The sequence below is a fragment of the Oryza glaberrima genome, chromosome 12 (assembly GCF_000147395.1).
Source record: "Oryza glaberrima chromosome 12, OglaRS2, whole genome shotgun sequence".
NCBI lineage: Eukaryota > Viridiplantae > Streptophyta > Magnoliopsida > Poales > Poaceae > Oryza > Oryza glaberrima.
The window spans coordinates 763799-776420 of NC_068337.1; the positions used below are offsets into that span (position 1 = coordinate 763799).

The 12622-nt window shown below is 41.6% G+C and overlaps 2 protein-coding genes across 2 annotated transcripts; one reads left to right on the forward strand and one right to left on the reverse strand.

Moving 5' to 3' along the window:
* Positions 1–857: 857 nt before the first annotated feature.
* Positions 858–8602, reverse strand: LOC127757052 (uncharacterized). Its single transcript, XM_052282473.1, has 9 exons — positions 7946–8602; positions 5881–6063; positions 5303–5395; positions 4930–5112; positions 4731–4833; positions 4452–4637; positions 2892–3850; positions 1854–2278; positions 858–1545 (listed from the first exon to the last, which is right to left on the reverse strand). Exons 1-9 carry the CDS (start codon positions 8159–8161, stop codon positions 1488–1490), a joined length of 2406 nt encoding a protein of 801 aa, XP_052138433.1. The 5' UTR covers positions 8162–8602; the 3' UTR covers positions 858–1487.
* Positions 8603–8648: 46 nt separating this feature from the next.
* Positions 8649–12455, forward strand: LOC127757053 (pentatricopeptide repeat-containing protein At4g18840-like). Its single transcript, XM_052282474.1, has 4 exons — positions 8649–10291; positions 10695–10900; positions 10995–11741; positions 11859–12455. The coding sequence occupies exons 1-2, from the start codon at positions 8721–8723 to the stop codon at positions 10741–10743; spliced, it is 1620 nt and encodes a 539-aa protein (XP_052138434.1). The 5' UTR covers positions 8649–8720; the 3' UTR covers positions 10744–10900; positions 10995–11741; positions 11859–12455.
* Positions 12456–12622: the final 167 nt, after the last annotated feature.

A 12622-nucleotide genomic window follows, 5' to 3' on the forward strand; every position in this document is an offset into this window, starting at 1 on the left:
TCAACCCAAATTAATACCCTAAAGTAAGAACGAAGGACCATACACATTAGCGAGCTGAGCTTTGACTTCTTCAGCTTTCTGAAGTTGACTACAATAATTGATCTGCCAAATCTATTTATTTCCCAGCCACCAAAGCAAAATATAAGTGACATAATTGGGTATCAATACAATAATTCATGTAGTTTAATGCTACCATCAGAAATATTTTATAGAAATAATTGTAAGATTGCTACGACGTAGAGTGGCATCTAGTGTGAAATCATATAACAGAAATAGCGTCAGTGACTAGCGGTAATTAATTTTTTCGGCTAATCATCCAATGAAAAACTCCAAACATGTCCTTGAGTACTGCCCTGCTTTGACAGTCTTATCTTTTATCAAGATGGGGTTCATGATTCGTCTAATTGTAGTTCCATCGAGAGTTTGAAGTTTCCCGTCTTGAAAGCGACATGACTTCAACTTTAGTCTGCTTTACTACCTAAGCTCTTGAAAAAGATTAGAAATCGACCTTAAACTACAAAAGCGTACATTTCACGACCTCAAACTTCTCAAGATGTCCATTTTATATCCCATTCAAACCAAAACCACCTTGGTTTGCTTACGTGGCGACTGAACATCTCAAGACTTTGCCATCTCAACACTACATTAGGATCTTACTGACATGGAGCTATGAAAAACTTGCTAAATGACTACCCCGATTTAACAGAAGAGCAAAACTATGCTAATCAAAACGTAAATAGCAATCATGCTTGTGTTACTCAAAATCATACCCCTTTCTCTTAACCTGGAGCCGAGCTAACAACAGCAGAGCAAAACTATGTTACAAGTCAAATTAGTTACAAAAAAAAAAAGACATGTGAAGCACAACAGGCAAAGTAAAAGGATCATTTTTACTCTGAGCTAGTATAGACTAACTAAACTGCTTCTATGAAGACAGTAAATCTAGTGAAAGTTTCGTACATATCTATCCCCTATAACTACCCATTGCTTGAGGCAGCAAATGTTACTTCAAACAATGGGGCCTTTCAACAGAAGGCCTCTCCAAACCAAAACAGAGCACACTCAATGAGCCCTCCAGTAACTGGAATGCTCATGAGGTCAAAACAACAGAGCAAGACACAGCTCACCCTCTTTCTAGCATTTTTTGACTTTACCACACTTGTTCCCTCATCAAGGGGACAAAGGTAAAGAGAACATAAGTATCTACATTGTGCTTCTATCTTTCCTCCATATTTCCTTTGCAGGGAATGTTAGGGCAGAGCAAGCTGCGATGCATCAGCCTTCTGTTTTTTTTTCTTTCTTTTTTGGAAAGCAACAGCAAGGGTGAATTGAAGATAGGAGAATGTGAAGTTAATGATAGGATGTACATGATGGATGATGTTTGTCTTGCGGAATAACCCCTGCTATTGTTGCACCAAGCGCTCGCACCATTTATCAGTATCTTTCTTGGACCAAGTTGCCTCTGATATGCAATTAACTATATGGCATCAACTAGATAGCGGTGGGAAATCACCGTTGTCCTTGAGATGATATGGCTGAGCATTCCTGTAAATTGTTTAATGAGGAATTATGCAACATAATTTCTTAAAAATTCATTAGAACTGAATAGGTTAAGTTACAAGGTGAATGAGGTAATATGAAGGAAAAGAGGGGAAAACAGCATTTTCATTTTCGGTAAATATGCTTTTCATGTTTAGATTGAAAATACTGATGATTGCCATACCATATTTTTTTGGAAAATGCATGTGGACCGCAATTTCTCTTTAGGAAATTATTAGTTATGGCATGACTCTGATAAACACTTGGCGTTGACACGTTGCTGACTGACAGCTAAAAAAACGAAACATACTTACCTCATTTGATTAGAACTAATTCCAGGATTATGTGCCAGAGACATAGGGCTTGCAGATGCAGAAGGTTGGCTGTCAGAAGCAGTATTCAATCTGTTAATACCAAGCTCTTGGGATGTAACTTCCAAAGGCAATGCTCCCAAGGTCCCAAACTCAAGTTTCTTAGCTGGAGGCTGAATAAAACCATTGCCATGCACAATTTCCCTTGGAGCTTCCGAAGATGGAGAAGGTATTGATATGTGCAGTGAAGAGGGGATTCCCAAGTCATTTGCATCAGGATCATAAACATGTCTCAATTCCTCCGAAGGAGTCAAATCTGCTGACATATCAGCTCTACCGTAGTGGTGTGGTCTTTGATGGTTATGTGACAGGAAATGAGTTTTTCCCCTTCCGCCTCGTCCAGAAGGTGACCTGTCTTTGGACAAGTTCTAGAAATCGAACAAGGTGAACAAAGTCAGCAAAACACAAGATAGCACCTCAAAATGACACAAATATAATGGCTAACCCTGCAAAATGAAAAAAAGCTCTGCAGCAGAAACATAAAACTAATGGGGGTATGCTCTATACCAATTCTATAGATGATATGGCCAAATCCAACAATGAAAAATTCTACTACAAAGTACCTCTGTCACAAAATATAGCAACTTTTGAATGGATGGGACACATCATAGTACTACAAATCTAGACAAGGGGTCTGTCCAGATTCGTAGTACTAGGATGTGTCCCATCTGTTCAAAAGTTGCTATATTTTGGGACGGAGGGAATAGTAAATTATTGATTCATGCATTGATATGCATAGTATGTGAAAAAAAGTGCCAAAAGTTCACACAAAATGAAGTTTAAAGTTGTACTTGTTAAAAGAATAAGGACAATACTATTCACAAATGTGCATCTTCCTTAGCAATTTGAGTTATATAGAAGGTGGATTATCTACCACTTGTGCCAAACCTAGACTCTTAAATGGTTCACAAAGCTCAGGGAATTCTATGTGCATAATACGCTTAATAGTATGAACATAAGATCGTGAAAGGAGGAACATACTGGGTTAGGGAAGTATGTGCCAGTTCCACGAGCTCGATGTGAATCATCTATTTGACTATATCGCCTCATGATTAAATAACCTGGTGGACAAGGAGCAGGGCCTATTCCATTTGTACCAGCATATCCATACACATTATTTCTGCTATGACCATTTGATGATCGCCTATTCTGATATCGTGCAGGTGGTGGGGAAGGCATTTGATAGTACACTGGACCAAATGGATAATATTGGTTCATTGGATAATCTTGGTGGAACCCTTGAGCATAGAGAAGATTATTAAAATTTGTTGTGTAGTCTCCAGTGAGATCTGACCAATTGCTATCGATGGTACCTCTATCATCATTATCCACCTCTTCAAAGGACTGGTGGGATCTGCCTGCGTAACTCACTGTTGACATTCCATGGTGTGATGGGTTTGTGTCATACTTTATGCCAGCCTTCGTACCACTTTCTGACTCATTAAAGAGATCCAGTGCGTCATGACCTTCCTCAGATGGCAAGCTATGTGCTCCGGTAATTGATGGTGATGCAGGCTCACAAGAGTCACTGCCATTCGTCATACCAGTTGAATTAGTAGCTGCAGGATTTGTTGCTTTGCTTGCCAGCCAGCCACCAGAAACAGACTTCCTTTCCTTGTTCTCAGCCACATAATTCCATCCATTTTGCCTTAGCGACCCATGGTTGCTGGAATCTGAAATGCTGATGTTATTGAACTCATCAGATAGATCACCAAAGGAATTATTACTGTATAAAGGCGAACTATCGTTGTCGGCTCTTTCACCATTGAAGTCCAGAGCTATTTCTTGCACATCTGGCCTTACCCTACTGCAGTGTCTCTTCAATGTGTTCCTGAAGAATTGATTCACTTCATCCACAGTAAAATTGTCAGGCACTTGAAGAATCTTTCCAAGCTTCCGGGCACCAAAATCAAATGCACTGCGTATCCGGAGGAAGTTACCTGTGCTTTGCACAACGGGATCAGGCCAGGTAAACAAATAGCACTGCAACAGCTTAATGCACATAAGCAATTGTGCAGTATAGCAAAAGGAAGTTATGCATGTGAGCAAATACCCATATAACAAACAACAATTGAATCACTAACTTACAGCATGTCAGTAAGCAGCATGTATGGTATCAAAATAAGGTGGTCCAGGGGCACGTTGCATACACTGGCATGCAAATATCCAATGTACTAAGTGTTACTGCTTAGTTAAGTGGCGTAGAGTTTCTTTTGTGCTTAATTGTTCTAAAATCTCTTGGCCCATGGATAAATAGCTTGTGAACTAGGGGGCGCAGCGACAATTTATCCCTTTTGCACGCACAGTAAATGCCCAAAAACTAAGCTATCTGGAGCATAAGTACTAAAATTTGACAAGTAAACAAGCATTTTTCCCTGAGTGACCAATCATGGGATGAAGATGAATTTGAAAACAACTGTGAAGTTACAACAAACAAGTTGACACATCAATTTTTCCAAAATTGACTATAGTTGTGATATTTCCAAGACTAATCATCCAATCCTACCATCAAAACGCATGATCTAGATGTAAGAAACAAACCTTTGCTGACACTGCGCCCTAGATTGTTACTCTGCTTCAATGGGTCCACTATGTTGAAAAATTTTCGGGGAAAGACCTGAGTATTTTTCTCAGAGTTTCTAGGGAGTACAGTAAACCACTGTGCACATTCCTTGAGAAAGTCCTCTCGCATAGTAAAATCATCATTAACAGTGTCTGGAGAGTCAGCTGTGAAAAAAAATAAAGTTTGCATGACCAATGAAAAAAGAAAACTTCCAATCACAAAAAAAAGAGGTAACATATCAGACCACATCCACTTACTAACTAGCTCAGGCAGGGAAGACAAGGAAATAGGGCCATACAAGCTTATACCCTTATTGTCCCAGTCAAATTTGCTATAGTAGTCCAGAAACCTATAGAGAACCTGCAGAAAACATAGAGTAATTTATGGCAACGTATGTAGGGTGTCAGAAACAAGAACTTTACAAATGCTGCAGAATAGTTGGAAGTCAGAACTTACAGCTAGTGGACCATCCAATGTTCCATGGAAGAGATGGAAAATATATAACACCAATATCTCCAATGCATAGGTAGAAATTAATCCATGGTGAGCACCAAGAATGCGGCTTTCATAATAACACCAAGCTTTTATCAGCATTATACTTCTCTTGAAAAGGTGGTTTTTTTCAAATTTTTGATCAACCTGCAAAATGTAATGGTTATAGATATATTTTCCCCTGAGCAGTCTGACCTTAAAGAAATCATCTTCCAACTGTTGAACCACACAAGGAAGTACAACGGACCTAGCTTGTGATAAATCAGACCGAGATAGATCTGCAGTTTAAGGAAGAGAACTGGCAACTGCATATTTGTTGCAACTTTTCAAACATTACCTTCTCGAGAAAACAAAGGGTACACAGTCCACCAAACTGATTGAATGAGATGTCTACAATGATGTTTTGAACAATGCATTTCACCAACTTGACCTGCCATCAGAAAGACTTATTTTAGACAAACAAGATGCCATCAGAAACATTAACAATGTGCGAGAACACGTAAATCTATGTTGAAGCATGCATTAGTTGTTAAATGACAATAGAGCACAGTGGTGGAAAGTTTACTTGATCAATATTGACTATTTATTTTTATTGCTAGCAGTGAAATATTGAGATATGCACAGGCTTCATTGATGTCATGTGAATACGATGGATTTCTCTATTGTTGTTTCCCGTTTTATAGTAGGATAAGAATAGTGCGAAATGTTTGATTGCAACTATAAGAAGGGGAGTAAAAGAAAAAATAAAAGAATTCATGTATTAATGAATCACATGGATGGTTTCATGTGATCTTATATAATAAACACAATAGATAAGCACACATAAGTAGACACCACTACCAGAAACATAAACGCATATGAATTAGACACTAACTAATATATAAACTAAAAAACAAAGAGCATCAAGAGAAAAACCTCTGCATGAATATATTGGACATCCTTGACTTCAAATTCAGCGTCTTTCCTTGCCTCTTCTGATTCTAAAACAGCCTGTACTTGTTTTGCTAAAATTTCATCACTTGAATGGCCAAAGGCAGTCAAATCAATATCTCCATCAGGAAGATAAGTTTTCAACGGAACAGATCCAAATGGAAAGACCTGTGCTTTACAGAAAGAAAAAGGTTAAAGTTGTAGTTTTTAATAGCACGATGTCGGATGATTCAACACACACACACACACACACACAGACCAGTGCTCGCAGAGGACTAAAAGCGCAAGCAATAATTCTTTTTCAAGTATTGTACAAAAGTCACAACAAAATCAGAGAATCCCATAATGCCTATCTAATGCCATGCCAATTCCTAGGGTTGAGCACTAAGGAGCACTCCTCATAGAACAACTAGCAGTGAGCATGTTATGCACCATTGGAACATGTGTTTGGCTCCTAAAGAACATGATGCCAAGGTAGTAAACGTATCACATATTACATGAACGATATTAAATAAATAAACCTAAATTTTCTATGCAGTTTTCAGTATTGATTTGTCAGATGTACACCTCACAGTGGCTAAGGGTTCCAGTTAAGAATTGGATTGAAATAAAGCAATAAACTGCTTGTTTTCTGATTTTTTTTTGTTTGACTTCTTTTCTATTTTTATTGTTCACTTTTGTCTTGAAAATTCGTGATCTACCAAGTGCATCTGTGCACGACAGTAATTCTAGTAATTAGGTATAAACAAAGGTTGAAAAGGCATGTTTTGGCACATCAAAGAATAGACCATGTACGCGTTTGATGGCTATTATTGCCATAATTAACAGTTTGATATTAGCTCCATCCGCACATAGTGTAGCTTAAACAGGTCCGTGAACAACAAGTATGAGCAACGATGTGGATGACTTGATTGCTGATACTAGACATGGTGGACACACACCAGACAGTAACATATACTTGGCAAAGTAGTATTGATATCGGAACATATGCTTTGGTGCTAATGCAAGATTGCATACAGGCACGTTTTCCTTTTTTTGGGTGCCTCGTACATGGTCTATAGTTGTTCAGTGAATATTCTACAAATCCCCTAAAATACACTATGGTCACCAGATCTCTTGTGTTTGACATGGACAAAGATCCAAAATAACTAACCACATAACAGGAAGGAAGTACTCCTTACTAAACTAAAAAAAACTATGCCAGTTTCCAGCCACGGTCTGGAGGTGTTACAGTAGACTTTTCCCTATTCCATTTTCTTGTGAGCACAGATATGGTAGAGAAGAGGTACTTATCCATAAGGAGCATACAAGATGAGCAAGCTATGGAGACCCAGGTCATAAAAAAGGATACTAAAGTGCATATGCCATATACCCAACTCTCCAACCCAGTACCGGCAAGTTAACTGTCGTTAAATGCAGGACATTAACATGTGTCGATATATTATTGTTTGCATAAGTAGATTATCAGATTTATGCTGCTGAAAATCAAGCCCAGTTATGACAAGGGATATCAAAACATTCATAGGGAATAAACATTTAACACCTGTGACCCTGGCCGCGGAAAGTATTTGTATTTATATGAACTTGTACATCAGTTTGGCGCTATCAATTTGTATTGATATGAACTTGTATATCAGTTTGGCTCTATCAATTTGTATTGATATGAACTTGTATATCAGTTTGGCGCTATCGCTAGTGTTAGCAAAATCACACTTGGGCCATCACAGTGTAGGTATATGAAACTCCGAGGATGGTAATTAGCCAAATCAGAGGCAACAATGTATGTAGCATGTTGTCCTGACTACATTTCCATATCCAAAGAGAGAATGGAAACAACATGTGAAACAGTAATAAAAGAATCCTCCTAAACACCCCAGAGCAGCTGTCTACATAGAAATGATCGAGAGGGAATAATTACATGACTGAATAAGATTAACATGTAAGCTCATACTAGGTGTTGTGGACATGCCATTGACGCACAAAGGAAAGGTAGAGTAGTAGTTATTGCGGAATACTAGAAAGGCAGGCGTGAGCAAAGTAAGAGATGAACCTGGCAGCCAACGTTGAACCTGAGGAGGCCCTGGACGTAGGCTATGACGGCGGCGCGGCGGTCCTCGGAGGGCGGGTTGGGCTGGATCCGGGCGACGACGGCTCCGGCGGCGGCCTCGAGGGGATCCCAGGCCTCCTGCGAGATGGATGAGGGGTCGGGGTTGGGCGGCGTGGGCACGGGCTCGAGCGCCGGCGAGCAGCCCTGGTTGTCAACCATGGGCGTCGCCGTGGGAGCCCGGTCCAACGCCCCGAGTTGCCTCCTCCCTCCCTCCCTCCTCCGGAGACGTGGAGCAACCGCCGCTAGAAGAGGGATTAAGGCGATGCAGGAGGCGGCGGAAGAGGTGCCCACCGGCGGAGGCGATCGGTGGCGATCTGGGCGCCGCCGGCGATGGGCGCGGGTGGGTGGGGTACGGATTACGGGGTTGGGATTTTAATAATAAGAGAATACAAGGGGGGGAAAAGAAAAGAAAAGGAAAGGTGGAATTTTCTCCCCTTGTTCGCGCACGCCTCCTCCGATGAGTCACTTTACGATGATTGATGAGCGTGCTCGTGCTCGTGCTCGTCTCCGATGATGGATTATTATTGGATTTTGCTCGGCTCCTCGGCGGCGGCAGGAAGACGAAGACGAAGAGGACAAGACGACGCTGTCTCTGCCTGCGGCTTCAAGCCACGGTTTCCTCCTTTCCCCCTGCGACCATTCGGTGGCCTCGAATATCTCGTGGGCTTTGTTTCCTTGGCCCACTAACCAAACCACGGCCCACTAGGAGAGCCCACCAATGCGTTCCACAACAACCACGACCGCCTCCTACCTCCGCCTCCTGCGCCGCTTCCCTCGCCGGAGCGCCGCCGGCGGCCACCAGCTCCACGCGCTGCTCGCCAAGCTCGGCCTGCTCCACCGCTCTGAATTTCTCTCCGCTCTCCTCTCTCGCCTCCCGCCTTCGCCGTCGGCGCTCTCCCTCCTACTCGAGGCACCCCCGGCCGTCCTCTCGCCGTCACTCGTCTGCCCGGTAATCGTCGCCTTCTCTTCCTCCCAGGCCCCGTCCTCCGCGCTCCTCCTCTTCAATCATGCCTCCTCGTGCTCCCTCCCCACCCCGCTTCCCACCTTCCCTGCGCTACTCAAATCCTGCGCCCGCGCATTCAACCACAGCTCTCGCGCCAGTGCCGCGTCGGTCTTCGTCTCCAAGGGGATGGAGCTGCATTGCCGTGTCTTGAAGCTTGGCTGCGGGAAGGATCGCTATGTGCGGAATGCGCTCGTCTCCATGTATGGCAAGTTCGGTCGCCTCGGGGATGCACGGAAGGCGTTCGATGAAATGCCTGACAAGAATGCCGTCTCCTGGAATGCGTTGGTCGGGGCTCATCGTGCCGCTGCAGATTGGATGGGTGCAGACCGCGTGTCTCAGGCCATGCCAGTGAGGAACTTGTCATGGTGGAATGCTGAGATCGTGCGAAATGTGAGGATCGGGTATATGGATGAGGCTGCAAGGATTTTCAGCGAAATGCCAGAGAGGGATGCTGTATCATGGAACTCTTTGATCAGTGGCTACACAAAGCTCGGCAAATATACCCAAGCATTGGGGATTTTTCAAGAAATGCAGGAGAATGGCATTCAACCTACTGAGCTTACACTTGTACTAGTCCTTGGGGCTTGTGCAAAGATTGGTAAGCTGGACCTGGGGACAAACATCCACAGAAACCTTCAGAACAAGGGCATTGTAGCTGATGGCTTGGTTGGCAATGCACTCATTGATATGTATGCAAAATGTGGGATGTTGGATCTTGCCAAGCAGGTCTTTGACAGAATGTCTATGAGGGATATTACATGCTGGAATGCGATGATCGTTGGTTTCTCTGTGCATGGCTGCTCACGTGAGGCTCTAGAGCTCTTTGATTCGATGAAGATTGAGCCAAATCCTGTCACATTTTTGGGTGTCTTGACCGCCTGCAGCCATGGTGGCCTAGTGAATGAGGGGAGGAAATATTTTAATAGCATGATTGAGGACTACAGAATTGTTCCTGATGTTAAGCATTATGGCTGCATGATTGATATGCTTTGCCGCTATGGAAAAATTGAAGAAGCCTATCTGATGATTAAAGAAAACCCTTCAACAGCAAGCTCTGTTCTGTGGAAGATGTTGTTGGCAGCTTGCCGAGTGCATGGGCACATCGATCTTGCTTACATGTTTTTTCATGAACTTCGTGAGTTGATTCTAACTGATAATGGAGGACTTGTCACAATATCAAATGTTTATGCAGAAGCGAAGAGATGGGATGATGTCGAGCATCTGAGAATGAAGGTCAGATGCAACAGTGCTTTGAAGCATGCTGCACATAGTCAAATGGACGTAATGTAAGCAATACATCTGCCTGAAACTATAGGAAATAATGATCATTCTTAATTCTAGAAGCCCTAGCTCTTGAGTTTTGCTGGGCTGTAGCTCCAATAATTTTAATGTTGGTAGCTTCATTTTTATCTTGATTTTGGTGTCAAGTCATTTTAAGTACAGAAGGGTTAAGAAGGGCAAATTATAGCTATTGTTATGGCATGCTTGTTTATCTTAAGATTTCCAGATGGACATATGTGTGATGGCACTGGAAAATTAACCGATACCGTTGCTTGAATGGTTTTGTTGATCAACAACAAATGTTTCTGAAACTGAATCATGAATCCGGGCTAATTGAATGTTTTAGACATGAATAACTGGCAGCAAAAGAATTGCTCACATCATTGCCCCTTCACTCATATCACTCAGTACCAAAGGTTTGGGCAGAAGCAGAGATGGAGTGAAGTTGAGTATCTGAGAACAGAGATGATCAGATACAATGCCTCAAAGCATGCTGCAAACAGCCAAGTTAATTTTAGGTAGCCAATAAACCCGCCGCAAGCTGTACAGTGTAATATTCAGCTTCATTTCCAGAAGTCCACTTTGCTACCACTTCTAGACTGTAGTTCCAACGGGTGAGTTCACGTTTCTCAAGTAACTTTTTTATCTATCTGAATATTGTTTATTCATAATTTCATATTTTCTAAAATTACCTTCTGTGATGTTTAGGACAATACTGCTGCTAATTCTCAAAGTGAAGACTGCTGAACTGTGAATTTCGTAAGAACTTTGAGTCGTATTAAACTATTAATGTATTGATGCACAGCAGATGGGAGATAACCTTCTTCTTGTGCTGAAATGTGCCTGTTCCATCAAATGCCTTGGATTTTTCCACTGAGAGTCCTCGTTTTTGAGTATGTCACAATCATTGTGGTTAGGACTTTGGAGAAGTGTATTGTTTCCCAACATGCATCAGACAAAATGAAAATATTGGGTTTCTATCCATTTCCATTGCAATATGTGAAATTTTGGATGTCTACTCCACTGAGTGTCTGTTGTCAGTAAACTGCACTGGCTAAATTGGCTACTGAAATGCAGAAAAGGAGAATGAAGTTGAACTCTGTGCTCTGCCTAGAAGTGATTTCAATGCGAACGCTTCGCTAGATCAGTAGCCCATGAAAGGTGGAATTTTCAGCAAGTACCAAAGCAAGTAGTATTTCGGTGGAAGTTAAATACCATGGTGACGAGCTCGAGAAGCTGATCCAGATGGGCAAACACAAATAGGATTGCAGAATGCATTCTTTCTTGGCTTCATATTGCCAGATGGTAACTGTAATATTTGCTATACAATGCTGGTGAACGACATTCCAGTAAAAGTTTTAAGTTTCGGTGTATATGGAGCAATGGAAATTTATATGGGCACAAATGAAAACAGTTCTGGAGACTCAGTAAGAGCTGAATATTAGGGGCAAGAAGGTATATAAAATGACTAATCTTATAAATTATAATCTCCTTTGTCATTGACATATCTAATCTTATCTCCTTAATTCCATATAAATTAATTAGTACTCCCTATCATTTTCTTAATTTCAGGCATGTAGTTGGTTGGTGACATTAGGAGCATGGAGTTGATGCCATTCATGTGCATGCGAGGTTTGATCTGACCTATCGAGATGAGGATCAAATGAACAGAGTAGTATACGTTGCTAGGCGACGTCTCTGGATGAATTAATGGATCGATCAGGTTGCTGCAGGCTGCTATAGCTCTGCACCAGGACCAAGCACTGCACATTACTGTATCTGTATGGTCACACTGATGAAAGGAGAAATTTGCGAAGTAGCTGCTGATCCATCTGCCCAATCGATAGGCTACAAATAAATGAAGCTGGTGGCTTTCATTCAATAAACATGGATTCCTTCAACAGTGGAGTACCCATTGCTCTGTTTGCCCACAGATGGAATTGAAGCTGCGTGTCAAATGTCAATCTTTCTAAAGACCTGTCTTTTAATATGTATGCTTGTGAATTGTATTTTGTATATATGCCATACATAAAAATGATACTGCCATTAAGTCATTACTGTTGCAATATTCTATTCACAATGTAAATTATCTACTATTGTTATGGTGTAATATTGGAGACTCTACGAACTCTCACTGTTCTGCAGGGCAGAATATGTATACACGTTGGTTTCTGAATCCACGGCTGCTTGTGCATGTCGTTTTTATCTAGATTATGGGCATGTTCCACTATCCTTAAACACAAATACTCGTAGTAGCTCACACTATATGTAAACCGCCGTAATAGCATATAGTTCCTTCGTCCCCTAATATAAGGGATTATGATATTTTACTTGTA